Source organism: Hippopotamus amphibius, chromosome 3 (genome assembly GCF_030028045.1).
Source record: "Hippopotamus amphibius kiboko isolate mHipAmp2 chromosome 3, mHipAmp2.hap2, whole genome shotgun sequence".
NCBI lineage: Eukaryota > Metazoa > Chordata > Mammalia > Artiodactyla > Hippopotamidae > Hippopotamus > Hippopotamus amphibius.
In genome coordinates this window covers 143,046,227-143,068,902 of record NC_080188.1, presented here as the reverse complement: position 1 = coordinate 143,068,902, position 22,676 = coordinate 143,046,227, and the positions used below count along the sequence as shown (strand labels likewise).

General features: G+C 39.1%; 1 protein-coding gene across 2 annotated transcripts in view; it reads left to right on the top strand.

Moving 5' to 3' along the window:
* Positions 1–13,467: 13,467 nt before the first annotated feature.
* The window catches only part of WDR26 (WD repeat domain 26), a 36,546-nt gene continuing 27,337 nt past the window's right edge, over positions 13,468–22,676 (top strand). Inside the window, exons 1-4 of one of the 2 annotated variants that reach the window (XM_057725959.1) lie at positions 13,468–14,348; positions 16,230–16,329; positions 16,430–16,486; positions 22,106–22,242. In XM_057725959.1, coding sequence (XP_057581942.1) covers positions 13,924–14,348; positions 16,230–16,329; positions 16,430–16,486; positions 22,106–22,242 — 719 coding nt within the window. In that variant the 5' untranslated portion in view covers positions 13,468–13,923. Of the gene's footprint in view, positions 14,349–16,229; positions 16,330–16,429; positions 16,535–22,105; positions 22,243–22,676 lie in introns of both variants that reach the window. The other variant, XM_057725958.1, reaches the window with a different exon arrangement.

Below are 22,676 nucleotides of genomic sequence, written 5' to 3'. Positions count from 1 at the left end.
AGGTTGTGGTTGGTATCATCAAAATTAATGGTACTCCTGCTTCAGGCCTGGGAAGCCCTAGATTCATTCTGTTTGTGACATGGCTGGATCTGAGTCTACTCACTTATGAGCTCATGGACACTTGCCCAGGTGTCTGTCTATGTGTTTCTAGCACAAAGGTTCATTGCCCTGCTTAACAAGAAAATTTGTATAGAAGTCCCTCTCATGTGTGTGCCTCAAATCTACAGTGTTGATGATTTACTGGTTCACAGAGAACACGCTATTATTTCGATGCACGACCAGTTTTGGAGGCACACAACACACTGATCCATCACCACAGAAGCATGACTATTGGCCTAAATATAGATGTGCCTGTCACCTCAGAGAAAGAACAGACCAGAAGTCACGATTCCACTTACTCCAAGGAAACTTTAAGGTGATAAAATTGAAAAACAAATTGATATCATGTTTCTGAAGTCTGTAAATCTGATCTAAAGATCAAATTATGACTGCCTCACCTATGTTTCACTTCTCTTGATGTTAATTGCTAATTTAGCCCCCAGACCCCTCTAAAGCAGCCCTCATCCCCACCCCAAGATATGCTTACAGTCCTGAAAGGCTATCTCACAGGTGCTGAAAAACAAGCAGAGTAGGCTCTCTGGCCAGACACGCTTCAGGGACCACCAGTTTATTCCTTTTCTCCTACTCTAGCCCCCATCTGCAGATGTCACCTGAGAGGCTATGTAATGTAAGGAGACTGGGCTCTGGTGCCTGCTAGCTTGAGTTTGAATCCTGGATTTACCATTTATAAACTGTGTGATCTGAGGCAATTTATCTTGCCTCTCTGTACCTCAGGTTCCACCCTTGTAAAATAAGAATAATATTATCTAATTTACCTCATGGGGTACTTGTGATGATTAAATGAGTTAATGTTTATAAAGTACTTAGAACAGTACCTAGCACAGTAACAAGTAACAAGCACTCAATAAACGTAAGCTATTATTCCTACTACCACTGCCTTTACTGGCACAGGGGAAGCCGCTGGTAGGTCCTGCCACAAAGTGCCAAAGCGACAGGAGTTCTGTTATAAGGGAAGGGACAATGTTCTCCTTTTGTAATACGATATCAAAAGGGTCACAAAGCAATACAGCATATGCCAAGCGTTTTCTGAAATTATCAGTGAAAGAGTTCTTTGCATTTTTCACTTGCAGCCCTCCCCACTCACACAAAGGACTGAGACATGAGTCCAGGGGCACCCAGGTTAGAAGACACATGAGTGACAGACACCACTCGGTCTCCCTCCCTTGGGGCAAGGCTTCGTTACAGGGTCAAGTAGGTCCAGCCTGGCTCCCACTTCCTTAGGATGAGTTCTTCCCAGGAGAATCCTTCGTTCTTGATCCCTCCAAGGGAAGCATTTAAATCTGATCCTTTAAAAGAATAAAAGACCAGCTGCATTGTTAAATTAGTTGTAAGTACAAAGCAAATGTAAACTATAAAAACATGCTAAATTCAAGACTAAAGAATAATTCCGATATGGACTTCTAATTTATCTTTGATGATAAAGTACCTGTCAACAGTCTTAACATTAAGACAGGCAGAGGAAAATCAAATTTTAAACATGATACCATTTATATTAGCATAAAAAATCCAATACGTGGAACAGAATTGAGAGTCCAGAAATAAATCCACACATATAAGGACAATTAATTTGCAACAAAGTAGCAGAGAACATACAATGGAGAAAGGACAGCCTCTTCAATAAATGGTGTTGGGAAAACTGGACAGCCACATGCCAAAGAATGAAACCAGACCATTATCTTATGCCTTACACAAAAATTAACTCAAAATGGATGAGAGACCAATGTAAGATCTGATACCATAAAATTCTTAGAAGAAAACACAAGCAGTATGCTCTTTGACGTCAGTCTTAGCAATATTTATTTGGATCAGTCTCCTCAAACAAGGGCAACAAAAGCAAAAAGGAACAAATTGGAGCTAATCAAACTAAAAAGAAATTTTTAATTAAAAAAGAAAGAAAAGGCAACCTACTGAATAGGAGAAGATATTTACAAATGATATGTCCAACAAATGGTTGACATCCAAAGTATATAAAGAACTAACACAACTCAATAGCGAAGAAAAAAGACAAAAACCAAACCATCCAATTAAAACTGGGCGGACAAACTATTTACAATAGCCAAGACATGGAAGCAACCTAAATGTCCATCGACAAATGAATGGATAACAAAGATGTGGTACATATATATATATATATATATACACACACACAATAGAATACTACTCAGCTACAAAAAAAAAAAAAAGAATGAAATAATGCCATTTTACCAACATGGATGGACCTAGAGATTATCATACTAAGTAAAGTAAGTTAGAGAAAGACAAATACCATATGATATCACTTATTTGTGGAACCTAAAAAAATGATATAAATGAGCTTATTTACAAAACAGAAATAGACTCAGATGTAGAAAACAAACTTATGGTTGCCAAAGGGGAAAGGGGGTCTGGGAGGGATAAATTAGTTTGGGATTAGCAGATACAAACTACTATATATAAAACACGTAAGCAACAAGGTCCTATTGTATAGCACAGGGAACTATATTCAATATCCTGTGATAAATCATAATGGAAAAGAATATGAAAAAGAATATATATATACATACACACACACACACACCTGTGTGTGTGTAACTGAATCACTTTGCTGTACACCAGAAACTAACACAACATTGTAAATCAACTATACTTCAATTAAAAAAAAATGGACAAAGTGAACAGACCTTTTTCCAAAGAAGACATACAGATAGCCAACAGACACATGAAAAGATGCTCAGCATCACTAGTCATCAGGGAAGTGCAAATCAGATCCACAGTGAGCTATCACCTCATACCAGTCAGAATGGCTGTTATCAAAAAGCAACAAATAACAGGTGCTGGCAAGGATGTGAAGAAAAGGGAACCCTTGTGCACTCTTGCTAGGAATGCAAATTGGTAGGAATGCAAATTGGTGCAGCCACTATGGAAGACAGTGTGGAGGTTCCTCAAAAAACAAAACTAGAGATACCATATGATCCAGCAATTCCACTTCTGGGTATATGTCTGAAGAGAACAAAAACACTAATTTTAAAAGGTACAGGCACCCCAATGTTCACAGCAGCATTATTTACAATAGCCAAGGTATAGAAGCAACCTAAGCGTCCATCAACAGTTGGATGGATAAAGAAGATGTAGGGCGTATATATATGTATCTATATACATGTAGATAGATAGATAGATACAGTGGAATATTACTCAGCCATAAAAAATGAAATCTTCTACTTGGCATTTACCCAAAGAACTTCAAATATCTAAGTCCACACAAAGACCTGCACTCAGATGTTTACAGCTGCTTTACTCACAATTGATGAAACTTGGAAGCAACCAAGATGTCCTTCAGTGGGTGAATGGATAAATAAGCTGTGGTACATCCATGTTATTCAATAATAAGAATAAATGAATTATCAAGCCATGAGAAGACCTTAAATACATATTACTAAGTGAAAGAAGCCAAACTGAAAAGTCTGCAAACTGTATGATTCCAACTATATGACATTCCAGAAAAGCAAAATTATGGAGACAGTAAAAAGATCAGTGATTGCCAGGGGTTAGGGAGGAAGGAAGGATGAATAGGCAGAGCAGAGAATTGTTAGGACAATGAAACTATTCTGTATGATATTATAATGATGGATACGTGCATTTGTCAAAACCCATAAAACTAAAAAAACAAAAACAAAAAACAAGAGTGACACCTAATGTACACTGTGGACTTTGAGTGATTATGATGTGTCAATGTAGGTTCATCGATCGTATAAATGTAACACTCTGGTGCAGGATGTTGATATTTGGGGAGGCTATACATTGTGGGGGGGGAACAGTGTATGAGAACTATCCCTAATTTCCTTTCACTTTTGCTGTGAATCTGAAACTGCCCTCAAAAATTAAATCTGTTATTTAAAAATGCAACCGAAAAAAAAAAAAAGAATGAAATCTTGTCATTTGCAGCAACATGGGTGGACTTGGAGGGCATTATGCTAAGCGAAATAAGTCAGACAGAGGAAGACAAATACTGTATGATATCACTTACATGTGGAATCTAAAAAACACAACAAATTAGTGAATAAAACAAAAAAGAAGCAGACTCATAGACATAGAGAACAAACTAGTGGTTACCAGTGGGGAGAGAGAAGGGAGATGGGCAATATAGGGGTAAAGAATTTTTAAAAAGGGGTTACAATGGGATTATATGAAATCATGTGTGTGAAACTTTTGAAAACTGTAAAGCAATATAGAATTTAAAGAATCTTTCATTCAATCAAAAAAATTCAATACATAAGAATACATCTAGTGAAAGATGTACAAGAGCTACCCAGAAAATCAAGAAACATTATTAAGAAAAATTAAAGACCTATGTAAATGGAGAAATATACCACAGTACTAGATACAAAGGTTCAATATTACAAAGATATCTGTTCTCCCCAAATCAATCTACAGGTTTTATTTAATTCCCCTCAAAATCTCAGTAATCTTTTTGTGTAAATTGACAAGATGATTCTATTTTTCTATGAAATGCAAAGGGCCAAGAATAGCCAAGACAACCTTGAAGAGGAAAAACAGTTGATAGATTTACATTACCAGAGGGCAAAACTTATTATAAAACAACAGCAATTAAGTCAGCATGGTATTCGCACAAATTTTTGTCAAAGCATAAAGATATACAAATAGACCAATAAAATAGAGTTGAGAAACAGACCCACACATGTACAGTCCTTTAATTTAGGATAACGATACCACTGCAGGACAGAGGGAAAAGGATCATCTTTTCCAAACGGTGCTGGATGGGGAATTCCCTGGTGGTCCGGTGATTAGGACTCTGCACTCTCACTGCCAAGGGCCTGGGTTCGATCCCTGGTCAAGGAACGAAGATTCCGCATGCCATGCGGCATGGCCAAATAAGTAAATAATAACAAAAAAATGGTGCTAGATCGTCTGGATATCCACATGGAAAAACAAATTAATGTTGACTCCTATCTCACGCCTGTCACAAAACTAAATTCTATTGATAGAAGGAATGTAGATGTAATTTAGAAATGCAAGACACTGAATAACTTAGGAAAATATTCTCATGCCCTTGAGGACAGGGAATGACTTCTAAAGTAGGACACAAAAAGCACAAACCATAAAGGGAACAATTGATGAATTGGATTTCATTAAGAACTTCTGCTCATTAAGACACCATTAAGAGAGGGAGGGCAAACCACACAGTGGGAGAAGACATTTGCAGTACATACATTGAACAAAGAACTCGTATTCAGAATACATAAAGAATTCCATAAATCAATAAGAAAACGGAAACACAATTTTAAAAGGGAGAGGGAGGAGCAAAAGATTTTTTAAAAGACACTTCATAAAAGAGAATATACAAATAGCTCCAAAAAATTTTTTAAAAGGACTTAACATCATCATTCATCAGAGAAATGCAAATTAAAACTTATACAAGGTACTACTGGGGTCCTGGTACAGTTCTATTTCATAGGGAAAGCTTCACTGAGTTGTACACAAGGATTTGTGCACTCCTCTCTACATGTTATACGTCAATAAAAATGTTCCCTAAAAAAAAGAATGAGACTTTAGAAATATATCAACCAAATGCAATGTGTGGATCCTGTTTGGATCTTGCTTCACACAAGCCAACTCTTAAAATGATGTGAGACAGTTGGAGGAATTTGAACACTAACTGCATATTTGATGATAAATAAGGGATTATTAGTTTTTCAGGTATGATGATGGCATTGTGGCAATGTCTTCAAAAAGAGTTCTTATCTTTTAGAACAACATACTAAACTATAAATACATATATTATACATAATATAATATCTTGGATTTGCTTCAAAATAAGAAGAGGGAGGACGGATGAAACAAGAATAGATGAGTTGATGGCTACTGCAGCTGGATGGTGGGCACATGGAAATCTCTGTACTCTTCTACCTTTGTGTATGCTTGAAATCTTGAGCAATAAAACCTTTTTTTTATAAAGCTATGACGTAGCCAGGATTTTATGTTTTGGGGCTATTTATGACTCCTCTCTTCTACCCCTCCACAACCTAATCAAATAATATTATGTAATGATGATGGAAACCAGAAACATTGAACCCTTAGGCCACAGGGACCTCAAGAAGTCATCTACACCACTCCCTCATTATCAAGCAGAGTATCTGAAACACAGGAGAACCTACACCACATCTGCACGCCGACTGTCATAGGAGACATAGCGTGCCTACTCTCAGAGAAGCAGTTGAGAAAGAAACTTTACTAGGGACCTGGATATAGCAGAGCAATCATTTACCCACATTCTTCGGGGCACATGCCAATGTAAGGTCTCTAAGCAGTCTGGCTGCCCTCCCTAAAAGAGTAGACTCTCAACAGAAGCTCCTGTAGCCTCGGTGAGCCGGCCCTTCCTGTCCTACCCCTGGATACTAAGCCTATGCTGTCTGGCCTCATCTCAGATATCTGTTTCTCTTCCTTTGCCAGCTGACCTGGCTGGAGCTGCTAATGGAGTAAAGCAATCAAGTACGAATTCCTATATAAATCAAGGCTGGTTCTTTCTTAGTCCAGGATCCTAGACTAGTACAGGCTTCCACAATTTAGAAAACCTCATTAGATAGACACAAGTAGTTGCAAAAACAACCTGGCTAAGGCCTCCTGACTTAATGTGTCTCCCAAGAAGCCCTCAAGGTTTGGAGCTTTCCTAGTTCAAGAGGAAATTAAATTCATTCATTCCTTCTGGCCCTCATTCACCATTCTAAGATGAAGTCAGCTAAATGGATAAACAAATCTCCAGGTTACACCTAGTTTAGTGTGCTACCCCTTCTAGGCAAAATGCTGCATTTCAACAAGGATTTCTTGGAGAAATGAACTCTATCTTTGATAAGGAGCTTTCAGACACTCCCTATGGTAGCTTCTGGAAGGAAAGCTTGTACTGGCCCTCGCAAACTCACTTATCTACCACCAATTAGGCCGATGAGATGATGAGGGCTGCAAAGGTAAGGAACCAAGGTTTCATGTACACAAAAAGGGCAAAGTTGAAAAATCAATTTATAGGACTTTCTCTATTTCTTCTTCTGGCTCGTTTAGACAATGGATACTTTTCAGACTGATACCAGCTCAAAGCCTGTGCATCCAGCCTCCCACACACCAGCTATGTGACCTCAAGTTTTCTGTATGTCAGTTTATCATCTGTATAAAGGGGGTAATAATAGTACACACTTCATAAGGTTGAGAGAAGGTACAATGTATGTAAAACACTGAAAACAAGGGCTGGTAAGTGTTAACTCTTCGTATTTTTGATTCTTATGGCAGCCCTGCCGTGGACATGTGCCATCACAGGAAAGAAAGGACAAGAATGGAAAGAGTGGACACTAGGAAACAAAAGGAAAAGAGCATTGTTGTTGAAACTCTGTGGCTAAACCTTATGAACACATCCATTTCTATTTTCATTTAATATTTGTCAAGATTTTAATAATTTGTCAATATTTGTCAAAATTTAGGGATACTAAATTTTGAGATACTCTGTGATAAAGGGTCAGAGGTATAGCAGGAAAGTGAACATCCTTGTATTTCAGAGATGTAAATAGAAAGGCCACTCTTATGTGAAGATACAAACCCCGTTAGTATTAAAGGAACCAGCAAGTCCTAAAACCCTGTCCATCCTGATTTAGCCAAGGACTGCTCCACAAGTCACAAAAAGAACCTAGGAGCTGCTGTTTTGCTCTTTTGTTAATGACTGGCATTCATGAGCTCATTCAGCTTTTTTTTAATTTAGGCTATTACAATGTGTCACATTTGCCTATATATTTAGTATTATTTAGTAAAGAGCACACTTTCGAAATAAAATTAATTGAAGAAATGCAGGGACCATTTCAACAGTTTTTTTTTAAAACTTTATGAATAATCACCTACTACAATTTAAAAAATTTTAAAAAGTCTAGTCACTAGACCATTACTTCTACATGGGCTGTGTATACCTAATCAGAACATGTATTTTCTCATAATTAGAATTTGCTTGTTAACAATCATAATTGTGTTTCCCCACTGATTATTATTTATGATTACCATAGTGCCAGAGGGATGAACCGCATATAGGAACCTGAGAAGAAGGAAGACTGCCCAAAGGGCCTGCTGTCCACTGTCCACAGACTCCAGGGGCTATTAATTATTTATCTACTTTTCAAAGTTAATAAATAGGAATGCCTTTTTGCCTTTTATTCCCCAGATGAATTTAACCAAATGAGAGATGGGTATGTGTGTATATGTATGTGTGTGTGTGTGTGCAGAGTCAGCAGTTTGAGAACATAGGCGGTACAGGTAATGGGAAAGAAGGAGATGTTTAAAAAGCAAATATATTTAATGTCATCAACTATACACAGCACTGCTTCATCTGGCATTTTTTATTATGATTAATTCTCACGAATATTTTGATTGGTTTTGAGTATACTTTTAAAAACACGAGTGCTTTAAAAACATGACACTACAAAAAAAAACAAAATCCAAATAATCCCTATTGACACAAAAAAATACATATAGTTAGAAAAGGCAAACACTACAGAAAAGTATCAAATGGAAAAATAGGAACCTCCCCCCTCAACCACCCCAGTCCTTCCACTCAAAGGTTTTATCCTCTTCTATCCTACCAGAAAAAAAAAGTATGCATATATATTCATTTATTTACCCAAATGAATTATATTATGCACACTGTTTTGTTATAGGCATTTTTTTACTTAATATATCTTGATACTATTTTCATATCAACACATGGTCATGACCACATTCTTTTTGCTCCTACAAACAATGCTTCAGTGAATATCTCTGCACACACAGTGAATATCTTTGCGCACACATCTTAGTGTTACATGTGTTTTGTTACAGTCAGTGCAGCAAAAACAAGCTACTCCAAGCAGTCTATCCCAATTGTGTGATGGGAAAAGAACAATCTAGTTTTCTTGAAGAAAAGGACAGTATTCAGCTGAAAGGAAAGCAAACACTTCCACCTGCTCACTTTTGAGTATAAGGCCCCTGTTTCTGCACTTAGATCCACCCAGTGTGCCACCCCTTCCCTACTTACAGGAGGATACTGGACGTTTGTGGCATGAACGGAATGTTTGTAGAAGGGGGAAAATAAGCAAGCGCTGGAGAGACATGCATGGAACAGTGGGTTAAACTGCCAGGTTACTGTGCCCTTCACCCTACTACATAGGTATTGGAAACTCCCTGTTCATGGAAGACCAATATGAAGACAATATTCAGAGCCGTCTGGCTAGAGGTACACAGGAACACAGCTGAGTGGCAGAGTTGGGGTTAATAACTGACTAGAGTCCACAGCTCAGAAATATGAGTAATTATAAAATCATCTTATATCTTTGAACTTCATTGCCTCAAATCCTTTTCGAAATGATGAAGGATTTAAGTTATATTTCAAAATATATAGTCTTTTTCCAATCATCTGTTATATTTGATATCTCATTTGACTCATAGATCAATTCTTTGAGACACGTAGGCTGGTGCCATTATCCCCACTTCATTCATGAAATAAGTACAGGGCAGCGAAGTTAAATGACTTGCCCAAAGTCAATCAGCTGATTAAGTGTTCTGCCTCAAGAATAGTGCTCTTTCCCGAATTCGCCCAGGTCCACCCAAGGTCAACAAGTCTAGCTTGCCAATTTTAGAACCCCAAACAAAGAAAAGCTAGGAATGAAGCTAGAGATGTAAATACAAATATGTCCCTCTCCAGGGATACCTGAGATTCTGAAAACTACCTCCTCAAATAGAAATTTAATAAATTGAATAATATTGATGTTGCTAAGTACCAGGTTGAGACACCAAAATTAAAAATTGACAGAAGAATAACAGCCTCTTCTAGATTTTTTACAAAGTTCTTTGTAAAAATTTGGTTTCATGTTTTATTATAAACACCCATACTATTTCAGCTTTTTTAATCTAGTAGTTTTTAATTTTTATAGTTAAGACACTGCCGTGGACAGAACTTATTTGTCATTTAGATATCTAACACCGATTTCTTGAGTTGCCTTTTCGTCAATCAAGAATGTCCTAGGGACTTCCTTGGTGGTCCAGTGGTTAAGACTTCGCCTTCCAATGCAGGGGGTGCGGGTTGGATCCCTGGTTGAGGAACTATGCCTCAGGGCCAAAACACCAAACATAAAAAACAAAAGCAATATTGTAACATATTTAATAAAGACTTTAAAAAAAAAAATGTCCTAGATTTTGGAATTTTTTTGAGAATGGCCTACAGAAGAGGTATATTTTACTTTCTAAAGCATAGGTAATCTGTCATTGAAACAGAACTTCCACAAAATAATAATGACCCTTCCTATGGGTGACTGACTTGCATGTTTTCTACTCTTTTCCACTTTTCCATTTCATTTTTTTAAATTGTTTAATCACCACCAATACACTGATTTCATGACTCACAGATACGTCAGGACCCACAATCTGAAAAATACTGGCTTAGATGAACAATACATATATCCTACCTCAAAGAATTTATGCACTAGTAAGGAGAAACATATGTACATAACTCACTGACATCTTGTAGTTGGAAAGTCCTTAGATGTCAATTAATTCAATTGTAACACCTCTGAAAGCCTTTGCTTGACTATCTCTAGGACAAAAAGTTGCCTCTTATTTGGAACCTAGCACAGGATTGGTCATATAAAGACCTATTAAAATAGCACAGAAACGAAGAGAAATACTTGAATATACATTCAATCTTTTTTTCCCAAAAAAACAGCTTGGACCCTTATTCACAAATCCCTCTCAGTCTTTTCCAAGAGGAGAGTGAAAAGGGGAAGGTAAATCAGGGGGACGGCGGTCTAGAAAGGCTCCTCTCTGATGACTTGAAAAAGGGGCTTCAGCAAGTTAAAAAACATTACAAGCAGACTTCAATATTGGAAGCCTAGGTAAATGATACTCAGAAGGAGGGCAAGGAGGCTGGAGGTCAGGAAAGGCTCCTCCAAGGAGGTGAGAAAGGAGTCAAGTCTTGAATCAGAAGGATGGAGAGAAGGTAGGAGGGTGTGGTCAGACTCAGAAGAAATGAGCTCAGCACACTTGGGGGATAATAGTGAAGGGTTCATAAAGGGGACAATAAAAGACAAAGTCAAAGAGAAGGATTCAGGTCAATCTTTGGAGAGCAAGATAAACTTTGCATTGTATCCTGTGTAATACGGTGTTACTGAAAGTTTCTGAGTGTATACAGAGTGGTATTTCAGAATTATTCATTTGCACGTGGACTTGAAACCTGGCTCTCCAAACATCCAGAGTTCAGACCACAGAGTCTCCAGCTATATCTTAGTTTAGAGAAAGACATGTGCACACACGGAGTTCTTAAATTCAGAATTCTAGTAACAGCAGTCTTGGTCTCAGAAAACATAGAAAAGCTGGGTATACATATTGCGTTTAGACACCAATTGAGACTAGTTTTTTTTTGCCTTTCATCCTTTACTTTTGTTCATGAAGTGTAAGCCTTGTCTATTGCTACCACTAAGTAATTGTTTCCTTTATGAAAGCTATACACTTTATTCATAAGCTTGTCCTTAGTACTGCTATAAGCCTCACAAATTATTATAAACGACTTTGCAAAATTTAATTTTGTATAAACAATAACAACACTTAATAATAAGGCTGTCTGAAGTTAACATACAAACAGGGATCTCTGAAGTGTTAACTGTCTAGTAATTCAGGCTCTGCTGGATACAGTGGCAGTGCCCTATGAACCTTAGCTAGAACTCAGGTCTGTCTCAGGTGAATAATAACACTGAATGTGAGTCATCTCGAAATTACACCGCCACCTGGAAGCATATTTAAGAGATGATACTAAAAGCTTAATATCTGTCAGATCTTGCATTGGTCTTCCTCTTCCTTCCTCCAGTCTGAGAATCAATAGAGCTCAGGATCCTTTAATAATTTCTCATAAGCATTATTTTTTAAATTAATTTTCTAAATGTGAAAAGTAACCAAAGGCCTCAAAGTTACTTTGAGCTATAAAATTTGAAATTTCAGAGCTAGAAGATGCATTAGTTGAGTCTATGTTTTTCCACTGGGAAGCTACTTCAGAGAAAGACTTTAAATTTCTGAGAAAATGTATTACATCAGGTATATATGTTATCGACCACATACGTGTAAATAATTGTTTGGGGGTAATGGAGACTATTCACCAGTGATCAAGATTCGATCCAGCTCTTCGTTGCTGTATTTCCACGTCCACATAAAAGGGTAAGTTACACAGACGCCGAAGCCTCACAGTTCACCTATACATTTCAATGCTGCATCGCAAGTTGAGTCTGAATTTTCCTCAAGGTGCATGTTTTGCAGGCAACTGCTTGGTCTCTATTACTGCTGCCTAAACTGGGCAGTGACTCAAGAGGAAGCTGAAGGGAGAAGGAGACGCTGGGCAAGAGCTAAAAAAGAGTGAAAGCCCCTCAGCAACGCCCCTCCGCGCCCCTCTACACCCACAGCCTTTTTCTGGCTCCTTGTCCCCATCAGATGTTGCTCTTATCCCTCATTCCACCTTCCCGGGGTAGAGTCTCCCAGGCTCATCATCTCAAACCTCCCGGGATGGCCCGGGCACGACAACTGCGTGTGGCACTTGGCTGTGGGAATTCGAGTTTTCCACACTCAAATGAAGAGCTGGTCAGTCCTGGTTACCATGAAGTGAGTCGACAGAGCTTGCCACAGCCCTGTGCCTGGAAGTTCTCGTGACAAAAACCTCGCCACCTGCTGGACCCCATCCTCGGCCGTGGATGGAGAATCTGCAGTCCCTCCGCACGCCTGGCCTTTCTAGGTCACCCTGGGGTCCACACGCACACACTCGCGCACGCGATCGCCGCCCCCCTGTGCACGCCCGGCCTCGGAGGGCGGTTACAAACTTGCTCCTCGCCGAGGCAGCCCGGCCAGGGCGCTGGAGGCGAGGCCGAGCCAGCCAGGCCCGAGCTCCGGGGCGGAGCAGGTCTGGTCGGGTCGGGGTCGCGGCCGGCCTCCGCCGGCCCGCCGGCCCCCCTCCCCACCCGCCCGGCCGGCCCCGGGCGCACGTGCCGGGTGACAGGCCCCCTATAGGTTCCATACCTGCCACCGGAAGTGAGTGAGGAGGGCAGTATAGGCATTTCCTGTGACGCGAGCGCCTGGACTCCATTAGGCAGCAGCTGGGGGAAGAATCAACACACCAGGGAGCAGAGCGGAGCGGACCCGAGGACAGAGGCGGCAGCTGCCTCCGCTGCCGCCCGCCGCCGCCGCCGCCGCCACCGCCGGGGCTCAGCCCAGCGGCGGGCCCCGTGCCCCCGCAGCCGCCGCGCGGCGCCCCCCGGCCCGACCCCCCGGGCCGCGCACCCCGAGCTGCCTCCGGGAGGGGGGGGGGAAAGGGCCCGGATCCTCCTTCTCCCCCTCCTCCTCCCCCTTCCTCTCACCCCTTACCCTGACCCCCTCCCCGCCTCTCCGGCCCCCCCTCACCCCGACCCTCTCCCCGGCCCCCGCCTCCCCTCCCCCGCCTCGCCCCACCGGCTTCCCACCACGGCCTCTCTCGGCGAGGAAACTCTGGCCTCCGCTTCCTCCTCCTCCGACTCGGACACCGGCGGAGCCTCCCCGCCCCCGCGGAAGAAACCCCGAGCCTCGGCGGCGGAGGGAGCAGGAGAGCCCGGGGCTTCGGCAGGCAGAGCAGGCCTCTCCCCTCCGTCCTCGTCGTCCTCGTCCTCGTCGTCGTCGTCCTCCTCCTCCTCCTCCTCCGTGGTGGTAGTGGTGGGACTCCCCCCGGCTGCTGCCCCTTCCGCCGCCGCTGCCGTCCCCCACCGAAGTAGCGGCCACAGCCTGGTCAGCGGCAGCATCATGCAGGCCAACGGGGCAGGAGGAGGAGGAGGAGGTGGCGGCGGCGGCGGTGGAGGAGGAGGAGGGGGCGGCGGGGGCCAGGGACAGACCCAGGAACTCGCCTGCCTGTCGGCCCAGAACGGGGAGTCGTCCCCCTCGTCGTCGTCGTCCGCGGGGGACCTGGCCCACGCCAATGGGCTCCTGCCTTCCGCCCCCTCCGCCGCCAGCAACAATAGCAACAGCCTGAATGTCAATAACGGGGTCCCCGGCGGGGCCGCCGCCGCAGCCTCCGCCACCGTCGCAGCTGCCTCCGCCACCACTGCCGCCTCCTCTTCCTTGGCCACCCCAGAACTGGGCAGCAGCCTCAAGAAGAAGAAGCGGCTCTCCCAGTCAGATGAGGATGTCATTAGGCTAATAGGACAGCACTTGAATGGCTTAGGGCTCAAGTAAGTATCCCTTACAGGCAGCTGGTGTGGATGGACTGAGGGACGGAAGCTGGCGGGGAGGGGAGCCGGGGAGCTGGAAAGAGCTCAGGCAGAGAGAGAATTACTGCTGGGCCCAGGACACGGAGGACGCCGCTCAGACAGGCTGACCAGGGAGGAGGAGCTGACCTGCAGGGAAATAAGGGAAAATCAATCAGTCTGACAAATTGTGAGAGGAGACAGGCGGTTGGGGGTTGGGAAGGGGGCGTAGAAACCGAAAGATTCACCCCTCCCCACACACCTTCAGAGCTTAATTGTCTGTCAATAAAGACAGATGCGGGAGTGTGTCTCTGTATGTGTTGGGGGAGGGGTGGATTAGAGCTGGTGGAAATAATGAACCTTGGAGGATTTGTTTTTCAAGTATCGCTCAGAGGCATCTTTGTGGGACACCTCCCCACCCCCAACCATGACTGACAACCCAGGCAAGCTACCAATCAGGAAAGACAATTACTTACAAGTGTTTATGGGAACTGAGGGGCTGGGATAATTTGGAAGGAGGCTGCTGAATAAGTCTGAGGGGAATAATGAAGTAAGATACCATGTTGATGTCATTTAAAAGGCTCTTGTGTGTGTGTGTGTGCAAGAGGCCTACCACCAACTTGTCTGAAATCCCAGTGTAACACCAAGAAGGCAGTTGCCTCTGAGAAAGGGACATCTGATCTGGTGAATCATTTATTTTCAAATACAGTTTAGATGGCCTTGTGTACCTAAAGTAGGGTGAAGGTAGACGACCTTGGCCTCAAACCCCCGTTTTGTATACACACAAAGAAAAATCAAGGAGGGGGTGGAAGGTAGGATTGGTGGGAGTGCCATGGAGCCTGATGGAAGATGAAGCAGAACCAAGACAGAATAAGACTAGGGAACAACATGCAACAGTTTCCAGCTTCAGAGCATAGATTAAAATAAGCTCCTGGGCTAGCCTATGTGTATTTTTGGATTTATAGATTTGTTCTGGGGCGAGGGAGAAAGCACTTTTTAAAAGTGACATAAGTATTTTGAGTCTCAGGCAGATTATCGCACTGTTGTCGCTGAAAAATAAATGGAGCTGAATAAGAAAGCATTGAAACATAAATATGTAAGACTGATAAAGATTCTTAGATATCAAAATATCTGATGGAAAAAACCACATGTGGTGAATCGTTTAAGCTCTGAAAGAAATATATCAAAGGAAGATTTCACTTTGTTCCCTAAGGAAAAGGATTAGTATGAAAACAGATTTTGTAAATGCTAACAGAACATATTACTGAGACAAGAAGCAAGCTGACAGCAGCAGGAGGAAATAACTCGTGACTGTTTGGAACCTACACCATAGTAAATTTGCTATTTTTAGTATAGAGAGAAAGGGAATGATTTTTTGATGTTGGATTTATTTTGATTTTAAAGATTGACCTATTAGAATTTCTTTGCAAACATAATATCTGGATGTAAGGCTCTTACCTAATACAGGGGTCATCTCCATCACCTTGTATGGAACTAACAATTTTTATCTTTCCAAATGTAGTAATGTGGTTAGTATGTAGATCATGGTTTCTCATTTTTTTTAACTGTTTGGTAACAACACATTTTTAGAAATTTTATACTTCATTAAAGGCATTAAATGGAAAAAGGAAGAATTTATTTTGAGTCTGGTCTCAAGAAGGTTTTTGACTTGAGTAGATGTAAACGTAGGTGGCAGTTTTTAAAAATTAAGTTTGATTAGCCAAGCACATCAAAGCTATTTATTTTTTTCCTTCATCTTGAGGTTAGATTAAGAACTTTTGCAACTGTTTTCATAGACAGTAGTTTATTGGGAAGAGTAAACCCTAAAGTTGGTCAGGTCTTTTTTACACTGTATCTCTCCTGCAGCCAGACTGTTGATCTCCTCATGCAAGAGTCAGGATGTCGTTTAGAACATCCTTCTGCTACCAAATTCCGAAATCATGTCATGGAAGGAGACTGGGATAAGGTAAAGTAGGGCATATAGAGCTGTGTAACTGCTGCTAAAATTATATATTTAATGTGCATTTTGTGACATTTCTGTTTTTCTCTTATACCAATTTTTGCAGGCAGAAAATGACCTGAATGAACTAAAGCCTTTAGTGCATTCTCCTCATGCTATTGTGGTAAGAGGCGCACTTGAAATCTCTCAAACGTTGTTGGGAATAATTGTGGTAAATACACTTTTGTTCTTAGTTTCACATTTATGCTTATTTTAGTAGGTTATTGATAACTCTAGGCTACTGCCTGTTACAAAAGATAAGGCCTTAATTTTCATATAACTCACTTTGTAAACTAGGATGAGTGTTGATGTTTTAAAGTTTGAGTTTTGTATTTTTAAAATCATATTTAGTAAACGTGTCCTTTGAACCTAGTTTATAAATTAAGCTTTTGCTAAATTGAAAGGATTTTATGCTTTTAGTACTGGAAATAGGAGTTTAATATTTGTAGAATCAAGGATAAATTATACTTTTATTATTTAAAATACTGAATGTGCTGGTAAAGAAAACATGTTTGGGTTGTGTATATCCACATAGCCTTAAGTAGCTGACACATTCTCTTTTTTTTTTTAAATCTTTGGAAATTGTGAATTCAGACCAACTCCATTGGTGTGCTCACCATTTTCCATTCTTGCATTCCAGTTGTGTGAATTGACAGTGTCAAAGTTTGTATAATATATATCACTTTGATTGAGGGTTTGTATGCAAATTTGACCATTGGGCTCTGCTTACTGGCCTTATTTCCCGACAAGATCAGTTTAGTAGTTTAACCTGTTAGCCTCTTTCATAAATCTTAAGGAATCGTTTATACTAATAAGCTTTAATTCTTCAGTAGATGTTGGTGAGGGAGAGGAGAGGATGAGTTTTTCCTAAGTCCTTATGATTGGAAACCATGAACAATCAGCTGCTGGCTGCTGGCTTTTTAACTTCTAGCTGATTCATTTGTTGTCAAAAACAGTTTCCTGTCTGGTGGGGGAGGGAAAGAAAGCGAATAGGAAGTGAAGTAGGGAAACCAGCTGTTTGTTAAATATTAGTAAATGTTACATTTTGATTTTTTTTAATTGGGTCAGACATTAATCTTTCTTCCTCCGTCTATAAATGTAATAGGTCCTCCTGTTTCTGTATTAGGGATTTTTTTAAAAAAATCTTAATTACAAAAGTTTTCAAATTCTAATATAATTTTTTACAAAAATATAATCCCAGAGAATAGACTTAAGGTGAATTAAAGGAGCAACCAGTATGAACAAATATGGATTCATTTAAATTGACAATATAGTGTTTTGTGAGGGGTTTTTATTTCCATAAATACTTAAAATACTAAAATTTTTAACTTTATTATCAGGCATCAGATTCAATAGTAAGTCATGGGATAATCAATTTTACGGTAAATTTTTAAAATGAAAACACAGACGTTAAAAAAAAAACCTATATTCAAAAGGATTGCAAATTTTCTAGTAACTAAATTTTCCCTGATCAGTGTGCTTGTTTTTGTTTTTGTTTTTCAGTAAACAATATATAAGTAAATTTTAATAGGGCAGTTTTTCATAAATTGTTAGCCCTGACAGAATGGAAGGTGACCCTAATATAAAGACAATTAAAAGGCCAAAATAAGAATTGGGGTTCCTTTCCCATTGGACAAGTTAGCGCTGCTTGTATGGTGACAGTAGAGAACTTGTCCATAGACTATTTTAAAATAAGTGTTTGATTTCTTGGAGGATCATTATCCTTTTTAAACTTCATCCAAATTATATCTGTAGTTTAGTACTAAAAATTATTAATAGATTCACTTTTTTCTTATTTGTTTATAGTAATTTGAGACTTCTGTATTAGATTTAGATTATAACTGTCTCATTAAAAATCTTCATTAGAAGCAACATGTAAACTAAAGAGAGGTAGTTGTAGATAATAAGGAGGAATCCTTTCTTTTTACAGCCTGTTTAGTCTATAGAACATTCTAGGATCTAATAAGAGATGAAGATTAAATCTCTGGCTGAGCCTCACACCATCAAACTGTTAAGGTGTTTATACAAAGAAAGAGGTTCCAACTTTATCTCACTTTAAACATGAATGAATCAATTGTTTTTAAAGATTCAGGTCAGCATTTTTTTCACCTAATTGTGTTTAGATTTACTCCTCTCCCCCACTCCATCTCCAGAAGATAATCTAATGTAAGCATAAATTTGTAATAATACCTTAGAAGACAACTATTTGGGCTTTTTTTTAACATAATTATTTTAATTGTATACCCAGACACATTTGCTGATTTAGTCTAGACTAAAATTGTATTTTCTTTTTTAAACCGGAACATTTCTATTGACCCAAGCCACTTTCCCCCCCAACCCCCATATTTTTAAATGGTTTCTAGTAAAATGATACTGGGAATAGCAGAATTTTTTCTGGAGTTTCTGGAAGCTGAGTTTATGAATCAACATATTTTAGTTTGGGTTCAAATATCCTTAGCCATATCTGGGGAATTTGGGTGGGTATTTGAGATCAATAACAGAAAACGTTTATGTCTAAAAATGTTTGATTCTTATTTTAATATAATAGAAACATACTTAACAAAAGTGTTCAAATATTAACTTGATGTACAAAAATTTACTAGTATATTTTAAAGTCAAGTAGGGAGGAGTTTTAAAAGCCATGGTTTAAATATAATTTATATCTCCTTTCCTCTGAGTCATGATTTAATTGATATAACTTGGTTATAACCTTATTTCATAGTTAGTCAGAACCACTGCTAAGTTAGCTAGGAGGCTGCCCTTGATAACCAGACTTCCTATGTATCATAACTTCTGAGTTTCAGAACTTCACATTGAGTTCCATGTGATTATATGGAAGGAAATGATAAATCCAAATATTGGATAGGGTGGTGGGAGACAACAGCAGGATTTACCTCGTATGCTATCTTTCAAGGTATTCTACTTAGTCACTTACCAATTTCAAGCTTTTATTAGATAATAAAAGAGAGAAAGAATTACTGGGCCCAAAGATGCTGAAAAATCATCAGTGATCAGGAATAATCTTTTACAGAGGTCTAGTTAGGTGTTGGGGAAAGATATAAAGGAGGGTTTATTTTCTCAACCTGTTTGCTTTTTTTCTTCATTTAAGAAGCTTGTGATTTTTTGAAAAACCATAGTAAAGCCCTGTCCCCACCTCAGGAAACTCCAATTTTGCATGATTCTTTAAATTTTTTCACTAAATAATTAATATCTTTTGTGAAAGATGTTCATTTTCTTGAAACTATTTACACTTTTTGTGCTTTAAATTTTGGAAAGTAAACTATAGCTTTACTTTCTCCACCTTTATCATACGTGTCAAATACTTGAACTGATTTTTAGGGGAATAAACAGTTTCTCTTTCAACCAGATCTCTAGCTGTTCTTGGCCAGTAGTGTATAGTTGCCTTGCACACTACCAGGAATTGGTATCTGTTTGAGGATATTCTTTGTCTTAATCTGGATAAAATGACTCATAGAGAAATGTTCTTGCATGGCTTTTATAGCATTCCCTTTATATACAGAAATGCATGTTTTTATTGGCTTTTCTCAAAAATTTTACTCTGCCTTCCTCTTCTTTCCTGTTCTATTTCTGCCCCACAGAAAGAGAGTAACATGTTCTAGTAGGATCTTGATGGGAAAGTAAGGGGGAAATAGGAAATAGCACTTGGGGCACTGTCCATACACACATTGGAATGGGGAAGGGGGTGTGCATAGCACCTAATGGTTGATACCCCAAAATTAAGACTCGCCCTCAATTAAAACAAACAAAATTTTCCCCCATATTCCCAATTACTAAGAAAATTTAATGAAGAAATTAAATATACATGCTGCCAATGGCATTTAAATGAAAAAATTCTGCAACTAAATGATACTCAAGTTTGATTCAAAAACACTATGTAAAGTGAAACTCTATGTAAAGTGAAACTCTTAACAGTATATTGATAGATGGAAATATATGAACTCTTCATGAAGAGTTGAAGGTTTTTTCAGAAGATAAAATGATGAGAATATCCATAATAACTTTGAATATAAAATCCTTTGCTTTTTAGATTTTATTTAGTCTTTCGTTTTTGGTTTTTATCACCTGATGGGCTTTAAAGTATTTTTTTATTTGACATCTGGAGGTTAATGTTAGGTTACATGGACAGCAGCATGTTTTCAGGGCATCTTGGTAACCTATTTTTGAAACATTCATTAGTCAGTCTAACTTTATGTGTAAATTTTGATAAGTGTACTTTTTCTAGAGTTATAGGAGCTTACCTCATAGTTTGATATTTTTTCTATTGTTCTTTTAGCTGTCAATTTAAGATTAGATTATTATCAAACATAAGCAATATATCTTGTGAAAGATGTATTTAAATGTGTGCCAAACTTATATGGGAAGGTTTGTTTTGTTTACTTTCTCTAGAAACCATTTTTATAAGCTTGTGGGTTTTGCCTGCCTTCTAAATCCTCCCTAAAAGAAAATCTTATAGAGCAATTCACTATACTCTTAATTTTGTAAATAAACGATAGTTTCTCCACACCATTTTTGACAGCAGTATATTTTTAATGTTTTTTAAAATAAGCATCTTAAGAAGAAAAGGCTGTCATTTGGGGTTTCTTTTAAATGGATTTGAGATCTTTACCGTCATATTCCTTGGAATCCCTAAGTATGACTGCATTTGCTGTCTGCTAACTTTTCTACCTGTATCAGTTGGCTTGCTCAAGCCCCTCAAGTAGCAGATATGATAAATGAGTCCCTCCAAGCAGTGGTCTTTAATTAAGTTTAAGGTTTAAAAGAAATTACAAACTTAATATTCATTAAAACCTTTTTGTCTAGCAAAAAGCTGCTGAAAGTGTGATCATCACTTTCAAGTTAAAAAGTAAAGTAACAGAGTAAAGGAACATTAAAAGTATTAAAGCTAAAATATTTCAGAAAAAAAAACTGAATGTGAAAGGGCTTCACAGTAAGCTGGAAATGGTTTGTCCTTTGGGGGGAAAAGAGTTGATAATAATTGTCCTTCATAGTGAAGTGCATCAATGATGAAATTGTTACCAATACACAGAGACCTTCGAGTTCAACCTCCTGTTGTAGGCATCCCTTTATTGCCACCTAGCGAGAGACCATCAAGCTCATGCTTGTCCATTTTAGTCATAGGAAAGTCAGTACTTTGTACACCAACCTCTAGTCCAGTTGTTGGACAGCTCTTCTTACCTTTGATAAGCCAAAATCTGACACTTTATAACTTTAACCCAGTGGCTCTATTTCTGCTTTCTGGTCTACTTAGTCTATCATTCACATTGTGGCTTTTACGTAATTCCTCCATTAACTGGTTTTTCTGCCATCTTTTTAAAACTTGTTGCATGAAACCCCCCCAATACCCATTATAGAAGTCAGACTTTTTAAAAAGCAAATTTAGAATACTTGGAATAGTTCTAGATTTTCACACAAGAAGTAAAATTCCACATGAATGTTTTGAGGGCAGAATTAATTTTCTTCTATGTTGATGCCTAATGATCTTTCTAATTTGAGATTATTCGTTCAAAGCAGACTTTTATTAAGATGTGAAATTGAGCAATAGGGTCACATTTAATCTGCTGTGACCCTATTAAATCAAAATATTTTGAATCATTTTAAAGCTTTATAAAAATTATTTTCAAAGGGCATAGTAGAATGGTTTCTACTGTTCTGTTTAGGCACAAACATTTTCTGAAACTTCCATCAACTTTTTTCCCCTGACTGCTGCTTTCTGTCATGTCAGAGGATGAAGTTTTTGCTGCTGCAGCAGAAGTACCTGGAATACCTGGAGGATGGCAAGGTCCTGGAGGCACTTCAAGTTCTACGCTGTGAATTGACGCCACTGAAATACAACACAGAGCGCATTCATGTTCTTAGCGGGTAAGGAAACTCAGTTTTTAGACTCCAAGTTGAGGAAGGAGCTGTATTTATCAAGGTTACCATTCCAAAGTTGCATTTCTTTTAACATTTTCCCAAGATCTGTGTATTGTTAAATTCTTGGGTAGTATTTGGGTAATTTCACTTATGTGTATACAAATTATTTTTGTCATCCTAGGAAGCTTTCCTTATTAGAATTGAGAGATATTTAAGTGGGTGAAAGGGAGAAGAAATATGTATTGACAGTGGAATGCCATTTCATAATCTTCTATAAAAGCCTTAAAGCGGATCTTCTATTAAGAAAAATAAGCGATGAAGTTTCTAGCGTTGACACGTACGAACATTTTTCTTAAACATATACTTGTCATGTACCTGATCCTTGCTAAGTGTTTCATATACACAATCTCATTTTATCCTCATGTCAATCCTTTAAATGT